At 36.4% G+C, this 17,617-nt stretch overlaps 6 protein-coding genes across 8 annotated transcripts; 2 read left to right on the forward strand and 4 right to left on the reverse strand.

Moving 5' to 3' along the window:
• Window positions 1-898: 898 nt before the first annotated feature.
• On the reverse strand, window positions 899-9,465 carry LOC134871096 (olfactory receptor 1M1-like). Its single transcript, XM_063893692.1, has 2 exons — window positions 8,526-9,465; window positions 899-972 (listed from the first exon to the last, which is right to left on the reverse strand). The coding sequence occupies exons 1-2, from the start codon at window positions 9,463-9,465 to the stop codon at window positions 899-901; spliced, it is 1,014 nt and encodes a 337-aa protein (XP_063749762.1).
• On the forward strand, window positions 1,938-2,908 carry LOC134871065 (olfactory receptor 1E16-like). The gene is given in 3 exon segments (XM_063893655.1): window positions 1,938-2,115; window positions 2,118-2,592; window positions 2,731-2,908. Coding segments are annotated over 3 exon segments (831 nt in total).
• LOC134870898 (olfactory receptor 1-like) lies at window positions 4,644-5,633 on the forward strand. Its single transcript, XM_063893407.1, has one exon. It carries the CDS (start codon window positions 4,644-4,646, stop codon window positions 5,631-5,633), a length of 990 nt encoding a protein of 329 aa, XP_063749477.1.
• Window positions 9,466-11,330: 1,865 nt separating the features above from the next.
• On the reverse strand, window positions 11,331-13,323 carry LOC134871415 (olfactory receptor 1M1-like). Its single transcript, XM_063894194.1, has 2 exons — window positions 13,154-13,323; window positions 11,331-12,982 (listed from the first exon to the last, which is right to left on the reverse strand). Exons 1-2 carry the CDS (start codon window positions 13,230-13,232, stop codon window positions 11,976-11,978), a joined length of 1,086 nt encoding a protein of 361 aa, XP_063750264.1. The 5' UTR covers window positions 13,233-13,323; the 3' UTR covers window positions 11,331-11,975.
• Window positions 13,324-13,900: 577 nt separating this feature from the next.
• LOC134871416 (cytochrome c oxidase assembly factor 4 homolog, mitochondrial) lies at window positions 13,901-15,001 on the reverse strand. Of its 3 annotated transcripts, none has more exons than XM_063894197.1 (2): window positions 14,786-14,950; window positions 13,901-14,180 (listed from the first exon to the last, which is right to left on the reverse strand). In XM_063894197.1, exon 2 carries the CDS (start codon window positions 14,158-14,160, stop codon window positions 13,909-13,911), a length of 252 nt encoding a protein of 83 aa, XP_063750267.1. In that variant the 5' UTR covers window positions 14,161-14,180; window positions 14,786-14,950; the 3' UTR covers window positions 13,901-13,908. The 3 variants fall into 3 exon arrangements, with proteins under 3 accessions (XP_063750267.1, XP_063750266.1, XP_063750265.1); XM_063894196.1 differs by having other exon boundaries at window positions 13,901-14,183; window positions 14,786-14,945; XM_063894195.1 differs by having other exon boundaries at window positions 13,907-14,183; window positions 14,888-15,001.
• Window positions 15,002-16,359: 1,358 nt separating this feature from the next.
• Window positions 16,360-17,322, reverse strand: LOC134871143 (olfactory receptor 2AT4-like). Its single transcript, XM_063893758.1, has one exon. It carries the CDS (start codon window positions 17,320-17,322, stop codon window positions 16,360-16,362), a length of 963 nt encoding a protein of 320 aa, XP_063749828.1.
• Between the last annotated feature and the right edge of the window lie 295 nt (window positions 17,323-17,617).

Raw genomic sequence — 17,617 nt, forward strand, 5'->3', positions numbered from 1 at the left:
TTCAACACAAGTAATTCCATAGAAATGACATAACACACCTCCAGAAAGAGTTTTCTGCTATTTGTTTTAGTTGTGCTTACGTGCTTGTGTATAAGGAAGATATTCTGGAAACACATTATTGTGATCAAAGTTTGTCTCTGTGCATGTTGTCTTGAAGGAGTCTACTGTATATTAGAAAAGTAATTTTACTTTTAATTGAGTCTTTTACTGCATAATCAAGAGCATACAAATAAACCGATTTTGAATTCTTCAAATCAGTGAGTACAACATATATTTGTGTTGCTATGAAATGATGTTCCTTATTCTGCTTCTTCATGTTAGTAGATGGACACTGACAGTGAGCCTTAACCCCCCCACAAACATTATGCATTACAATAATGCACATCATGTGAACAACATCTTGTTCTTTTTTCTTTCTCAATACTGTAAGCCGTGTTCATGCTCAGCTCTGACTGCATTTTACGCATTCTTGCACACGTCTGCACAGCCCTCCACTGTAGTTACAATTCACTGTAGTTTGCCATATATTCCCATTATCCTATCTGTTTCAGTTTTCTTTTTTGCTTTTAAGGTTCTTTGTATATTTAAATGTTAATGTGTTGTAAATTCTTGTCTTTAGCATTTTCTTTTGTAATGCTAAATAGTTTCTTAAAAATAATTATTTTTATTGTCTTTATATTTTTGACCTTAGATTGTTTGTGTTTGCACCACCAGACACCAAATCAAATGCCTTGTGTGTGTAAACGTACCTTTATTCTGATTCTGATCCCTCAAATTAAAAAAGAAACTAGACATATTTTGTCCTTTGGTCCGCTTCTCTGTTCTGAATCAATCTGTATTTTCTAACTCAACACTCATCACTTTAAATCCTTCTGGTTATTCAGGTACATTCTGACTTTTACTGAAGGCCTTTATTGTGAAGCAGCTGCAAAAAATGTAGACTCTTGAGGGGATTTATTGAATTTAAAATGTGTAAGATGAACAACCCAAATTTGCCCAAATGTTTTTAAATGTTTATCCTGAGTGAGGTTATCATCAAGGATGGATGTGGTTTATACCAATATGAAGAGTGGTTTGAGTGGATAAAAAACAACATTTTATAATTATACTTAGAAACTTTAATGCTTTAAATTTCAGTTGAAATGTGGCTTGTCACTAGAATGAGTTTTAGATTATGGACCGAATATATACATGGCAGAAAATAATTCCCCAAAAGTTCACGTAGTACTCATCCCTGTTAATTTGCTTTAACAATTATATTTTTGTTATGAATAAATGGACTTTGGTTAAATGCCAAAGTCAAAGTAGGTAAATGGGAAAGTAAAGAGAGAAGGACCATTGTCCTGTTTGCTGTTTGTTAGCCTGCTTGTATCATGTTGTCAGAACTAATTCTTAAGCTTCAGAAATGCTTGATGGCTATGCACAACTTTTTAATTGACTTTTTTCAGTCTTTATTTGGACCAAGGTGAATGTCAAAGGCTGATTTCACATTCACAATATTATCAAATATGTTCACATTTTTTAATAAAATAAAAACCTTCTTTGAGATCAACTGTTTATGTCTGCCTCTTGATGTGATTTCCTTTTCTCAGTGTTAGTACATTTAGTTTGACACTCCTGCTCCGTAGGCTTCCACTAGATAGCTGCATTGGATATTTCTGTCAGTAGACTTCATCAGTGCAAGGAGTTCATTGGAGGAAAGTTTTTTTTTTTTCTGGTGCTTGCCTACAAGAGACTCAAGGGAACAGACCTTTCATTTGACATAAACAATGAAAGGGATTGCAAATAGCTTAACGCTCGTCAGAGCTTCATCATCAGAAAGAGAGCGAGAGAGAAGAGCTCAGCTCTGTCCAACAGAACACAGTGCTGATACACAGTACTGCTCTCTGCATTAAACACTGTGCTTCACACAGCTTTGGTTTGAGAGGTATTTCACAATGGACTTCTTCAACTCAGCTCTTGGAAAAAACATGACTTTTGTGCGTCCTGAATATTTCATCATAAGTGGATTTATTGGCATACCTAATATCAATTATTACTATGTATTCCTCTGCTTTGTTTACATGGTTTCAGTGTTGGGAAACACAGCTGTGATGGCCATAATATACTTGGACCATAACTGAGAACTCCCAAATATATTGTAGTTTTTAATTTAGCATTTGTGGACCTGTGTGGTAGCTCTGCTCTGGTGCCAAAGGTTCTTGATATCTTTCTGTTTAACCATCAGAACATCCCCTACGCTGACTGCTTGGCTTTTCTTTTTTTCTGCTACACGTGCCTTTCAATGCAGGTTCTTAATCTAGTTGCACTGTCGTATGACAGACTGATAGCTATCATGTACCCACTGCACTATCAAGTGAAGGTGACCCACAGGTCCATGCTGTCTCTGATTGTCTGTTTCTGGGTATTTGTTATTACTGTGACATTTATTGCAGTGTGCCTTCTCACAAGACTTTCCTTCTGTAAGTCTGTGGTTATTAACAGCTATTTCTGTGACCACGGACAGTTGTATCGGCTGGCTTGCAATGACTATAAACCTAACAATGACTTTGCTTGGTTTTTAGTATTTCTAATTCTTTGGCTTCCACTCTCATTTATTCTGTTTAGTTATTCATGCATTGGCTATGCGTTGTCTAAAGTTGCCACAGTTCAGGAAAGAGTGAAGGCTTTTAAAACCTGCACAGCTCATCTTTCATTGGTAATTATCTATTTCGTCCCAATATTAGTCACATTTACCATGGATTCAAAAATATCTCCAAATGCCAGGATCATAAACCTGTCTCTGACCTCTGTTTTTCCTCCAATGCTGAACCCAATCATTTATGTTTTGCAGACACAAGAAATCAAAGAATCTATGAAAAAAATATTTAAAATCAGAAAGAAATCCAAAATGATGATAAGGAAGTAATTATAAAGTTGTGATTCTGAAAATCCTGCCTCGTGAAAAATGTAAACGATTGAGGCATGATAGGTTACTGAAAGCTACGTGACACTCTCTCTCTTTCCAGCTTGCCATTGCCGCATGCCTTGATGCATTACATTATGGTTCTCAGGGAGGCAGTTTGTTTTTGCTGCTCATATTTTTTGTTGTGTTATATGCATATAATTGTAGTCTGATGTTATAAAAGAAGTGGAAGAGGCATTATCAGGATACCAAGATTGTAGTGGAACATATCTAAAGTGATTGATGGAAATTGCTGAATCACTGTTAGATTATATCATTGGATGAATAACTGAAGGAAAGCATAGTGACATTCGATAAGATAAGATAAATACTTTATTGATCTTGATTGATTCTTTTGCGTTGCAGCAACATAAAAAGACAAGGCATTGTACAATAGAGAAATTAAAAGACTTGAATAAACAACTCAAAATGTAAACATCTCAATAGAAATAAAATAGCATTAAAAAAAGGAGAAAATATACATGTCGGAATACAAATTTCCAGGATATTATATATACATTAAGTGTGTAAGGAATGGAATATTACATTGAATATAAATGTAAAATGTACAGTACAGTGTGAGCTGAAATGTAATATGTAGCTGTGATGGCCATAACATGACCATAATCTGAGAACTCCAAAATAATTTGGGCCTTTGTCATACTGTTACTTTACTTAAGTGTGACGCTCTTTATTTTCTTGTGTATGTTGTGTCAGTTCTGGGAAACTGACTGAGCTCACTGACTTACAGCCAAAAGCACAATAACTTTTGTTCACCTGGACAATAATATCATTTACGGCTATAGGTGTAGACACAATAAATGGCAACAGCCTATTAACACACATTCAAACTTCCATTCAAAAAAAGGATTTACATGTTCAGAATACCTTCACTGCTCTCCCCTGCTGTCAGAAAGCTATTTCCTTCTTTCTTTACCAAATTACGGAGGCAGCAGCAACTGTGTGATCTGCGAAGGTAAAATGATTGTTTTTGGATAAGGAGTCTGGTGGCGTTGAAAACGTTTGATTTAATTAGTTATTTTCAGAAAAGGGTTGCATCATGTCAAGGTAAAGTGGAGGAATGTTGTAAATATACTTTACAATAAAACTGATAGGGATTATTTTATGCAGGCCCCTGTTCACAGCAGGATATTTCTATTCCATGCTGCCTATTGATAAGTACAACAGGGCTATACATTGCATTTTCCCTGAGGAAAATAACCAATTAGAATGACTTCATATTAGTCTGTGTCAGAAATGAGCAGGAACAGCAACAAGATTATAAAGTGAATACATTAACTGCAATTAGGTGTGAATTTGATCCGATTCAGGCTAGAGCAATGTGACGGTGACATTGTTTTGGTGTTTTGATATGAATATGAAGATAATGATGAGTTTCTTCCGTAAAATGTTTAAATCCCTCAGATTTGTTGAATCATGATTATGCTGAATGATTGCTGGCATTGATTACCCTGGTGACAAATGTTAACAGAGTTGAATACTTTACCTTGTCAATCATCTTCCCTTCAGTCATACGTTGAATGGCCATTTTGTACAACCAGCTTTTCCTAATGGCTTACAAAGAAAGGGGTTGGAAATAAATGTCAAGCCTCTCACTGAGCAGCTCACTTCAAGGCACTGCACACTTGATGTTTTGAGGTGTGTGTGTTTTTTTTGTTGATCTAAAGAAAGATATAAGATGATCTCAGAAGTGAGAGCAGCTTCCACAGTGAATGCTACATTTGTTCGTCCTGCTAAGTTTTATCTCAGCGGGTTTTCCAACATGCCTCATGTTAAGTATTACTATGTTTTCCTGTGCTTTGTCTACATCATGACTGTTCTTGGGAATAGCCTTCTTCTCTCTGTTATTTACTATGTAAGGGCTCTGCATACTCCTAAATACATGGTTGTGTTTTACCTGGCTTTGACTGATTTGTGTGGGAGCACAGCTCTCATCCCAAAACTCTTAGATACTTTTTTGTTTGACCGAAGATACATTGTCTATGAAGCTTGCCTAAGTTATATGTTCTTTGTTTTATTCTTTTTATCTGTACAGTCATGGACACTTACCACTATGGCATATGACAGATTTATAGCAATTTGCTTCCCTTTAAGGTACCACAGTATTGTGACGACACCGGCTATCGCTGCATTGTTGCTATTGTCGTGGGTTACTTTATTTAGTTTAGTAGGATTTACTGTTATAAATATTGATAACCTCTCCTTCTGTGACTCTTTGGTGGTAAACAGCTTTTTCTGTGATCATTCACCAGTATATAGTCTGGCTTGCAATGACTCGTCTATAAATAACATAATGGCATATGTAGCTCTTATTCTAATCCTCTGTATTCCTCTTATATTGATATTGGTATCGTATATTGGCATTTCAATAGCACTAGGCAGGATTGCATCAGGAGAGGAACGACTCAAAGCCTCTAAAACTTGTACCTCTCACCTGATTCTTGTGGCAGTTTTCTTCATACCAATTATTGTCACCAACATAGTGTCAGTAGTCTCTCACATGCATCCTAATGTCAGAATGATAAACTCATCTTTGACCAACACCGCACCAGCTTTGCTCAATCCTATCATATACTCTTTGAAGACAGAGGAAATTCTGATGTCTTTCAAGAAGCTTTACAAAAGAAATAGGATTAGCATCAGTGCCAAAAAAAGGTTGAAATGTTAAACACTGCTTGTTATTTAACATGAAAAGGTTGCATTATATGTGACTACAGTGACGATATTGAATAATCTAGTAATACAAATGAAACGTCAGTATGTTGCTGTGCTTAGTAAACGTGGTACATACATTTGTATTTGCATGTTTGAATTGACACATTTCTCTATGTGTTGGTTGTTGGTTGGTAAGTTCTCTAGTTTACACTCTAGTATAGACATGAGTTTTACCATGTTTTTACCAAATATTCATTTTTTATAGTGTCTATTGTGAGGATTTTATGTTTGTCTTTACATATATCATAATAAACCAATTATATTTGGGTTTTGAACTGTTGTTTGAATAAACCTCCAAAATTGAAGGCAACTCCAGAGGCTGCTTTGTGTGTTTTAAACTATGTTTTGGCATATGGGTTATGGGTAAATTGAGAAAATAATTGGGAGAAAAATCAAGTATAAATATCCAGGTTGCTGGAACCATGATGTGCTGTTGAACATGTGCGACTCACAACGGGATATTTGTCCCAATTAATGAGCACACTGAAGATGCAGTACATTGTATTAGTCTTATTAGGTTGGAGCATTTACAGACACATTTGGTGAGTTTACACATACATAAATATCCAAAATGTGTCTCATATCTTGATTAAATCAGGTACAGTAAGTAGTCGATTAATGACCTTATGATTGACAGAAATGAACATCTCGAATATAAGGTTTTATTATTTACCACCTACGCCTTAGATCTGAGATTCATGAACCAAGTGTGTCTTTAAAGTTGAAATAAATGTGATTAAATTCACAAGAAAGCTTGCAGTTTTAGGAACAAACATAGTAGACCATGTTGTGCTGTCACACAATTATGTGACATTAACAACTGAGTGTCATTCATGGTGCGGCTTGCATTGCACACATAAACCCACAAGAGGGCAGGCACTCATTAGATTACCATTCACTACTCTTCACTATTTCCTCTACAGTGTAACCACATTTTTAGAAGAACAAGGACTTATTAATGTAGAGTAAATGTTCTTTTCATCATCACTTTCTCTAGGCATGTTGTCAAAATGTCTTGAAAAAGTAGAATGTACATTTTTATTCAAATACCACATCTGTTCAAATGTTACAATGCTCTAAGTTAATATATGCAGTCAAAGGACTTGTTGTTATCTCAGATAATCTAACATGTGGTGTACATCTGTTAATTCATATCATTAAAAAACTCAGTTGATCCAATAACCACCCTATCATGTGCCAATAGCTGCTTTTTCATTGCTCTGAAGGGAAATTGGTTTTGTGACACTTTTATTTTCTCCAACCCCTTTTAGAGCTCTTTTTGATCACACAAATATATTGTTATACTGTAAATTGTTAGGTGGGATTTTTGCAGATCAAATGATCTTTTTAAACATCTCACTGCTCTTTGTGGAAATAAACAAAATGATGGCAAATGCTAATATATGCATAATGAACAATATCATGGTTTTTTCATTTTACTCAATATGCAAAGTTTGATAAAGCTAAACACTTGGGGTTGCTTGTGATCTGTACTCCTCTGTAATAATTGGGTCTCCTGTAACCTTAGTTATGTCAGTGAGAAGCAGTACACCAACGTGACGAAACTGTAACCTGAACCGTTGAAACCTATAATGAAAATTGATTTTGAGTTTGCCTGTAGATGACAGTTTAAGTCAGAAAATATTGCCAGGTTAAGTCCTATCATATAATTTACATAACTCATTTCAGTACCGCATAAATCAGAGCTCAATCAGAGAGCGTATATCGCCTCAACCTGATGACCCTGACCTCCTATGACAACATGGCAGATAGTGCATCCTGCCTTAACTTTAGCTAGGATAACTCACAATGCGATATTAACTATTAGGTCACAATTAACTCAGCATGACAACTTACATATTGCAGAGTTAATTCCATGAGGATAGATTAGTCGTTCAACAGGCCCGAAGAATGGTAGTTAATAACTTTACAAACACTGTTTACTTTTTAAACTTCTTCCTAATTAATCTCAGTTGCACCTATAAAGACAATTAAAACTTGAGGAAATATGTGGTTATGTCCCATGTTATTTATTTGCAGGTGCATTGTATTAACAAAGGCCAACAAGAAATATTATTAGTTTTTGCTCAAACTCCTTTTAAAATGAGAAATCTTTTTATTTTTAACCCCGCTAAAGTGTACAGCTTTTTTTGTAAGGAACAGTACAGCTGAAAATGAATTGAATTAATAAAAATTTAAAAAAGAAGAAACAAACACACAGGTATTAAAAGTGCAGACATTTATTGCATGAAATATGAAAAAAGTAAGAAAAACATTTTGAATTCAATTTGTATATATTTTAGGTTTGGCCCAATGTAAAATCCCCCTTAAAGTATTTTTTCTCAATAATATTCTTCATCATATTTTGATAACTGTAGTGTTAGAACGGCAGAGGGCAGATTGTTAAAGCTGGAAATGAAAATAGTATGTGGCAATTTAATGCTTCTCCAGTACCAATGCTCTCTGGTATTAAAAATGACTCCCAGGTCTTGAATTTATAAGCGTCTACCGAGACATTTTAACACCTTCAAAGACTTGCTCTTACATTGGTCTGTGCCAATTTTACTTTTTTTAACAAGTGCCACAACTCTGATTTCGATCTCTCAAGGCTGCTGTTGTATTTTCTCATGCTGTTTTTTTTTTTAACAAAAAGTGGTATCATCAACATGTTGCATTTTACTTTAGTAAAGCTTATATTAACATAAGAGATGCCAGCAACAGCACACTAGTGATCAATTTACTTACTACTACTAATTGTTCCTTTTTTAATTTAGTGCTGTGTTTCATTAACCCTCAAAGGTTTGTTTTTTGGTGGTTTGTTGGTCTGTGCCAATTGTATTTTTTCTTACCAGCGCCAGAACTCTGATTTTGATCTCTTTGGTTTTCAAAGAATATATGAGAGGATTGACACAAGGTGGGATGCAAGAGGCCATCGACAGACTCAGCACACGCTGGTCCGGGTCGATCAGACCCAGATAAAACCCAATAGTGAATATGCTAAGAAGAGGAATGTAAAACACAGCAACAAGGATGATATGCTCTACACAAGTGGCCAGAGCTTTCACACGACTGTCTAAAGATTTCATCCTGAATACGGTCACCAGAATGCACATATAAGACAGTAGAATAAAAGCAAAGGGTACTGCAAGTATCAAAATGGTAAGGAAGGAAGCTGCAAACCACTGCATTGAAAAATCATTACAGGCGAGCCTGAATACAGGCGCATAGTCACAGAAATAGCTAAACACTCTGACAGAATTACAAAAAGACAGCCGAGTCATTATACCTGTTGTGAATGCGTTTACTCCTAGAACAAAAAACCAAGTCAGGCTGACAATCCATGACATGCTCCGCATTGTGTTGATCGAGTTGTGACGCAGAGGGAAACATATTGCAACCAACCTGTCATAGGCAAGTATAGCAAGTGCATATGACTCCAAAGACACAAAAGAATAGTAGACAAACATTTGTAACATACAGAGGTTGAATGGAATAAAGTTGTCTTTAACGAGGAATATCTTTATCATGCTGGGAATAGTGCATGTGTTCAAGATAACATCAATTACTGCAAGGTTAACCACAGCCAGAAATTTTGGAGTGTGTAAACAACGATTGAAGAAAATGACACAGATCACCAAACTATTGGACAGCACTGTGATCACATAAACAAACGAGAGAAAGATCAAGTAGACACTGATGAAGGGAAAAGTCTCAAACCCAATGATATAGAAGCCTGGAGGATGAATGATGAGAGAGTCATTCAAAACAGACTTGAGAAAAGACATAGTAGATCTCCACAGCCCGTGATGGAGGATGGCTCTTTGGTCTGCTAAAGAGGAAATAAATCACATCACACATAGACGTTGAACAGCCTCATATGCATCATTATCATGCCATTATAATTAATACAATTCAACCTAACAGTGTTTAAAGCAGTTTTGTGATAGTTAATCAATGAAGCTTACCTGATGACCTAGACCAACAGTAACTCTGACTCTAACTGTCTGACCACTCATGCAGTGGAATATATACTTTCCTTGTTGATCTCCCCAGATAATCTACTGAGAAGATGAGAACCTTTTAATGATATTAATTCAATCCACAGAGATCAGGGCATTACTTTTTATGTCATTAGACTTAATAAGCTCAGTTCAAAAGCACTTTATTGCCCTCACTGATAAGAATGACCCCTTTTGAGTAAATGTTAATGTACTTTGTCAATGCATTAACGAGACCCTAAGACTTAAAGAAAGTTCGTAAACAACATGCATTATGATGACTTTCTTAAACACGCCGTTGTTTTAATGAGCCTAATTTGTGATGCTGTCACCAGAGACTTCTGTTTATGACCTTGTCGTTAACAAGCAAACCTTTAACTGTGCAAACCTCAACTAATTGATCCAAGTTTTTGCTGTTACTAATGCAAATAAACACAAAACAACATAGAGGTAAAAACGTCACATTGCACAATGGGGTTTAGGAAGCGTTCATTTCATTTGAAGTACACTTTTCCAGGGCAGCAGAAGGGTTGGTTGTCTTGGTCTTACTACACTGCCTAAAAGTCTGAGGTTGCCAACTCCTAGAATTTCCTCTCTAGATATCAATCGTCACATTTGGTCTTGTGTTTGGCTTTGTAATGCTCCTTTGGCATGAGTGATTAGAACTTCAATGCTAAGGTTGAATTCAAGTCAATTCAATAGCAGACTTTATTTCATGAAATGTCTTAATTGAGACGTTATGTTCTACGTGATGTGCAAGGGAATCATATGTGATTGTAAAGAGGGTTTTAAGAGCTCATTAATTCAATTGTTTTCTGGAGTTTATATATACTTGTTCTCTGAATCATTAGCTATTATTTTAGAAGGGAAGTTTTTAGTAGTCGTGGGGGGAGGGGGTCTGCAGTTCGGTGGGCTAAGGATTGCACCTCTGCTTTTTGCAGATGATGTGGTCCTAATGGCTTCATCGGTCTGTGACCTTCGGCACTCACTGGATCAGTTCGCTGCTGAGTGTGAAGCGGCTGGGATGAGGATCAGCACCTCCAAATCTGAGGCCATGGTTTTCAGCAGGAAACCGATGGACTTTCTACTCCAAGTAGGGAATGAGGCCTTACCCCAAGTGAAGGAGTTGAAGTACCTCGGGGTCTTGTTCTCGGGTGAGGGAACAATGGAGCGTGAGATGGGCCGGAGAATCGGAGCAGCGGGAGCGGTACTGCAGTCAGGGAATCTCACATTCATACACAAAGTCATTTTATTTTCTTATTCCTTAAACAAGTTCTGTTCTCAGGTTTTGTTCATTCTTAAAAACAGATGAAGTCAAATCTTCAAACATGTAAATGTTACATTCAAGTATTTTCAAAGTGATGACTGCTTGATTTTAAAAGATAAGAATAAGGAGAAATTTTAAGCCTCAATTTTCCAGGGTAATCCCCTGACCAGGCGATCTATTTAGCAGTCAGGGTCTGTGATCTCTCTTCTTTTGCTGAAAGTCAACATCATTTTTCAAGAGTCTAAACCTGGACCTGCACTATTACTGATTTTCAGGCACCCCTTCATTGCAGAGTTAAGAATGGCACAACCAAATAGCCGTAGCTTCTTTCAGCACGTAAGATTTGCTAGATCAATTATTTGAACAGAAATGAAGTACACAGATATATAAATCCACATATTTAATGCTTGTTACACTTTTTACACATTTTCAAATGGCTTAAAATCATATACGCGTGAAAGATAAATTACAAAACTATTTAACTCCATTGTTGGTATGAACAAACATAAGACAATATTCACTATTATCAGTCACAGATAAGATATCTAAACAGTTGATGTACATTCAAATTCAATAAAGTTCAGACAATGAATAGTTACCAACAAAGTTGACACGAAGTCTTAAATGGTTCTCAAACTGTATCTACATTACAACACAAAACCTGCGCACAACAAAACAATGATCCTTTAGAGTTATATCTTTTGAGATTTGTTTGTTTGGCTCATGCATGCTGTCTGCCCATAACCTGCTTTAGTGATGAGGAGCAACGGAGCCTCAAGGCTGCTGCTCTATTTTCTCATGCTCTTTTTGGTTCCTTTTTTTAACACTGTGAAATGCAGTAGATTTAACAAAAAAAGCAGTGTGATTAACATGTTGAGTTTTACTTTAGTAAAGCTTAGCTAATTCACATAAAAGATGCCAGCAACAGCACGCTAGTGAACAATTGACTTAATACTGTCAATTTTTCCTCTATTAATTTAGTGCTGTGTTTCATTAACCCTCAAAGGTTTGCTTTTTGGTGGTTTATTTGTTATGTGCCAACTGTATTTTTTCTTACCAGCGCCAGAACTCTGATTTTGATCTCTTTGGTTTTCAAAGAATATATGAGAGGATTGACACAAGGTGGGATGCAAGAGGCCATCGACAGACTCAGCACACGCTGGTCCGGGTCGATCAGACCCAGATAAAACCCGATAGTGAATATGCTAAGAAGGGGAATGTAAAACACAGCAACAAGGATGATATGCTCTACACAAGTGGCCAGAGCTTTCACACGACTGTCTAAAGATTTCATCCTGAATACGGTCACCAGAATGCACATATAAGACAGTAGAATAAAAGCAAAGGGTACTGCAAGGAGCAAAATGGTAAGGAAGGAAGCTGCAGACCACTGCATTGAAAAATCATTACAGGCCAGCCTGAATACAGGCGCATAGTCACAGAAATAGCTAAACACTCTGACAGAATTACAAAAAGACAGCCGAGTCATTATACCTGTTGTGAATGCGTTTACTCCTAGAGCAAAAAACCAAGTCAGGCTGACAATCCATGACATGCTCCGCATTGTGTTGATCGAGTTGTGACGCAGAGGGAAACATATTGCAACCAACCTGTCATAGGCAAGTATAGCAAGTGCATATGACTCCAAAGTCCCAAAAGCATAGTAGACAAACATTTGTAACATACAGAGGTTGAATGGAATAAAGTTGTCTTTAACGAGGAATATTTTTATCATGCTGGGAATAGTGCATGTGTTCAAGATAACATCAATTACTGCAAGGTTAACCACAGCCAGAAATTTTGGAGTGTGTAAACAATGATTAAAGAAAATGACACAGATCACCAAACTATTGGACAGCACTGTGATCACATAAACAAACGAGAGAAAGATCAAGTACACACTGATGAAGGGAAAAGTCTCAAACCCAATGATATAGAAGCCTGGAGGATGAATGATGAGAGAGTCATTCAAAACAGACTTGAGAAAAGACATAGTAGATCTCCCCACTGGACGAACTCTGCTGAAAGCTCTCCTGTCTAAAGAACAAAGATATATTGTACATTAGAATGCTATAGAAGTTATAAACCACATGTTACATTTGCATGCCAGTTCAATGAGCAAATTAAAACATTGCAGTATATAAGACATCTCAGTAAATTCAAAATGTGCATACTGTATGATTAAAACAATCTGTGAATTTAGCCTACCTGATGGTCTCTTAATGGTTGTTGAGCGACAGCTGTATTCTAATGCTGCAATCTCAAAGCAGCAAACACATGACTGCATGTCTGTCCTGTGTTTTGGGGAAGATATACTTTCGCTTCATTGATCTCTTGAGACAAAACTTGCTTAGGACGTCATGAAGAGCAGGTTTGTGGCTTACTCTGATTAAGCTTATTTTACACTCAAACTCAACTTACATCTAATTAAGTAATAGTGATTTAACACTTTTTAAATAAAGATATAATGCTTCCCAGTATAAAATTAAGTGGGTCTTTTACTGACATTGTTTCTGTATCATGGGAGTGATGTTGCAGTGACACTGCACAAATATGACAACTTTATGGTAACTTTTTTCAACTAACTAACTGCTAAATCTGGGTCTGTTCAAATAATACTATTGTGCCATTGTGGCCTTTTGTGAAAATAGACAGTGTGTTTGCATCCAATTATTTAATAAAGAAATATTTTGAAACATGTTCTGCCTATTTAAGTGACAATTAAGAAAGTAATAGAAATATTAAATGTCCTCAAACTTGTCTTTGGCAAATAATCACTTATTTTTACATCTATTGGTGAGTCACATTTATCTATAGAGCTCTCCACACAAACATACAAGTCCAGGTTTTTGTAACTGCTCATACTTTATTTTAATCAACAATATTTTAATTGGGTATAGTCTTTTGATTTCCGGCATGTCCTCAACACATCCCAGCCAGTGTGTGTGCTGTGCTTTGTGAGTTCAGCTTGGAGCAGGGGGTGTTTGCTGCCGCTGCTTCATCAGCTGCTCTTTCCGGGCGATTTGGAAATTCATCATGCAGTCTTTGAAAATCTGGACCTGACTTTTGCACATGCGCCAGTCCTGGTGTTCAGCCATGCACTCCTGCACAGCGTAATGTAGCTCCGCACAGCCAGTGCGGGATATCATCCGATCAACGGGGTCATCCTCATCATCGTCTTTACGGCTGCGGTCATGGGGGGAGGGGGACGCCATCCTGTGCTGACTCAGTGGCTCTGCTGAGGACAACACAAGGTAGTTTCAATAGACAGTTAATACACAGGTAATAATATTATTTTAGGTATAACCACAAAACATCCAAGCAGGTCTATACAAGCATTTTAACTCATTTTAACAGGGAAAAATCTGTACTTTATTTTTCCAGGCAGCCCCCATATCATTTTAACAAACAACGAAAATAACTCACGCCTCATTCACATAAAATAAAAGAATCCCTAAAATAAGTAGGTGTGTCTTATTTGTCCATTGAGGTCATAATATTCGGTATGCAAAGAGAGTAGATTTACATTTAAAAGTCTAACATTTAGTAGCCTAGACTTTGCTGAGAGTACATCTGTTATTATACCAGAGTCGAATTTGAAAAAAAAAAGTAGGCCGTTAATTTAATTGACGTGGATTCTCTTAACAAATTGTTTTATTGCTACGTTTACTTAAATACAAAAAGCACGCGACACTTCTACGTTGTTCATCGTTGTCATTTATCTGCATTAATAAGAGCATGCACATTATAACCTTAGCTTAAGTACCGAAAGGTCGGCTAACAGTAACGAGAACGGAGCAAGCAAACACAACTGTTAACGTAACCCTTCGTTTTTCAGACCTGTTTATTCTATTTGAGCGATCTTTTCGTTGAGACACTTGAATTATTTTTCCATAGCCTGCGAAAACTTTTACTCTAGACTTTTCATAACAACAAACCAACCGCTGCAAGTGTTTCTCGGAGGACACATTTCAGCAGCGGGCGAAAGTGTAACTGTAAAATAGTTCCGCCAATATCCGTTCCTCATTTAGTTCCGCTTCATACCGAACAGTCAACTCATTATGTGAATAAAATCGTAGCATTCCTATCAGTGAATACATGGGTGGAACAACTTCATCGTTTTGTAGTCCATATCCTCTCGTAAGTTAAATGATTTATGGAGTGAAAGTGTTACATTACATTTCATAATGTTTTAAGATACTTAACACAAACATGGTGTGAATTCTATTGGCGCATTTATCTGATGCTTGACAACTGAGTTTGATTAGTGAAAAACACAATATATATTTTTTCCATTTATTTGTTTATTTTATGGGGACAACCACAGACATATTAACATACACATTGACATTGGCAGTTTCTATTTTGACTTTGTTTTATACATTTATAATCCTACGTAAAAGACTTTCAAACACTAACTAAGTGGTTCTTGTACATTCGTTTTTAGATTTTTTGGTAGATTTCCACATGAACCTATACTGTATATCTCAAGCCAGTTTTATATTTCATCATGAAATAATTTCAAATAATTGACAGATATATAGAGTAACATCTATTTATGATGTTGTTATTTTCAACTGAACCAATTACAGGCACTTGGTAAGTTCATAGTAGGAGTAGCTACTTTTGCTGTAACAACGTACGTTTCCCCTCTGTGGGACGAATGAAGGTATTCTGATTCTGATTCAGAGACAAACAAAATGAGGTTCAATAATGCATTTCATTGACCCAGTTCATTTTAAAAATATCAAAAAGTAATAATATTTATCCTTGTACATGATTATGTAATGCCTACTTATCAGAGCATAAAAACAGGTGTCTCCTAATACTGTCCCCGTTTTATTCAGTACGTTTTCAGGAAACAAAAAATGAAATAAATAAACATTATAGAAAATGCATTTCTGATGTTGTTTCATGCAACACACACTAAGGGACATTTTGTTTTGCAAAATCATTTATGAGGAATGCAAAAAAGAGACACAATAATATAAAATAAAGTCAAAGTATTTCTGATTAGAGGATTCCAGATAACAAACAAGAGATATAGCAGCCATATGTACACGTTGCAAACAATAACAATCCAGTTCAGTATACAACAAGTATATTTTATGTCTGAATAAGTATTAATATGTATTCTGGCATCGTTTCATGCTCTTGCATTTGTCTGATTAATAGCAGAACTTGAAGTGAATATAAGAAAAACACATCACAGCTAAATAATGAACACAAAATATTATACTTCAATTGTGTGAAAATGTGGTTGCCTTGAATTGCTTGTAGATCAGACCAAACTATTACTGTTTCTTTTCTTTAGAGCTTTTTTTTCTGTTCCACCACACACACACACGCACACAATCGTGACAGCTGAGCGTTATAACTCTCCAATGATAGCTTTTGGATAGAATATACATTTGTTAAGGGCTTATTTTTACTCTTTTGGCCAGTACCAAAGCTCTGGTTCTGATCTCTTTTGTTTTTAAAGAATATACAACAGAATTTATGCAGGGTGGGAGGCAAGAGGCCAGCGACAGACTCAGCACGCGCTGGTCCGGGTCAATGGATCGCACATAAAGACCAATTAAGAAAATTATAAGTATAGGAGTGAAAAAAACAGCAACAAGGACTAGGTGTTCAATGCAAGTAGCGAGAGCTTTCATCTTATTATTTACTGATTTCATCCTGAACACAGTGACTAGAATGATGACATAAGACAGGAGAATAAAAGTCAAAGGGACCATCACATTCACCATGCTTGAAGTTGAAGCGACTGACCACTGCAATGTGTAATCATTACAGGCTAGTCTAAAAACAGGTGCATAGTCACAAAAGTAGCTAAACACTCTGACAGAATTACAAAAAGACAAGCGAGTCATGATTGCAATGCTGTATGCAACTCTTCCCAGACTGTAAACCCAAGTAACGCCGATAAGACAAGACATGATCGGCAGTGTGTTGAATAAGTTCTGACGCAGAGGGAAACATATTGCAATTAACCTGTCATAGGCAAGTATAGCAAGTGAATACGACTCTAAAGATATGAAAGCATAGTACACATACATTTGTAACAGACAGAAGTTGAACGGAACAAAGTTGTCCTTAAAGACAAATATCTTTATCATGCTTGGAATAGTGCTTGTGTTTAAGACAATATCAATTACTGCCAGGTTGACAACTGCCATGAATTTTGGAGTGTGTAAGCAATGGTTACAGGCAATTATGTAGATCAACAAAATATTGAACACCAGTGTAACCACATAGACAAATGTTAGAAAGATAATGTAGACACTGATGTTGGGAAATGTCTCAAAACCGATGATATAAAATCCAGGAGGGTGAATGATGACGGAGTCGTTTAAAACAGTCCTGACAGAAGACATGGTTGAACTTGGCAGGCTACAGACTGCGGCTGGTCCACTTTATATCAAAGCTCTCTGGGCTAAAAAAGATTAAGCAAATACATTAATTACAAAGCTTTCCTATCACATACTTCAAATGGTTACACGTGCACAATGTCCATCCCGACACAGTCTACGTTTTACTCACCTTCTGTGTTGATGTCCGTTATACACAATGAGGCTCTGCATGTCCGACCTGTGTCAGTGGAAATGATATCATCTTCATTGATCCCTAGTGATCACATGAACTCTTCTAATTAAGGATAATATTTGTGAA

This window comes from Eleginops maclovinus, chromosome 10 (assembly GCF_036324505.1).
Source record: "Eleginops maclovinus isolate JMC-PN-2008 ecotype Puerto Natales chromosome 10, JC_Emac_rtc_rv5, whole genome shotgun sequence".
NCBI lineage: Eukaryota > Metazoa > Chordata > Actinopteri > Perciformes > Eleginopidae > Eleginops > Eleginops maclovinus.

What these genes read in the sequence shown, in the direction of transcription:
- LOC134871416 (XM_063894195.1), bottom strand. Translation starts at nt 14,972, where the DNA reads ATGAGGAACGGATATTGGCGGAACTATTTTACAGTTACACTTTCGCCC. An exon ending in TCCGAGAAACACTTGCAGCG is followed by an intron (nt 14,184 to 14,887) that starts GTTGGTTTGTTG and finishes TGTTGTCCTCAG; the next exon opens with CAGAGCCACTGAGTCAGCAC.
- LOC134870898 (XM_063893407.1), top strand. Translation starts at nt 4,644, where the DNA reads ATGATCTCAGAAGTGAGAGCAGCTTCCACAGTGAATGCTACATTTGTT.
- LOC134871096 (XM_063893692.1), bottom strand. Translation starts at nt 9,465, where the DNA reads ATGTCTTTTCTCAAGTCTGTTTTGAATGACTCTCTCATCATTCATCCT. An exon ending in CAGAGTTCTGGCGCTGGTAA is followed by an intron (nt 973 to 8,525) that starts GAAAAAATACAA and finishes TGTTCATCTTAC; the next exon opens with ACATTTTAAATTCAATAAAT.
- LOC134871143 (XM_063893758.1), bottom strand. Translation starts at nt 17,322, where the DNA reads ATGTCTTCTGTCAGGACTGTTTTAAACGACTCCGTCATCATTCACCCT.
- LOC134871415 (XM_063894194.1), bottom strand. Translation starts at nt 13,232, where the DNA reads ATGCAGTCATGTGTTTGCTGCTTTGAGATTGCAGCATTAGAATACAGC. An exon ending in AACCATTAAGAGACCATCAG is followed by an intron (nt 12,983 to 13,153) that starts GTAGGCTAAATT and finishes TTTGTTCTTTAG; the next exon opens with ACAGGAGAGCTTTCAGCAGA.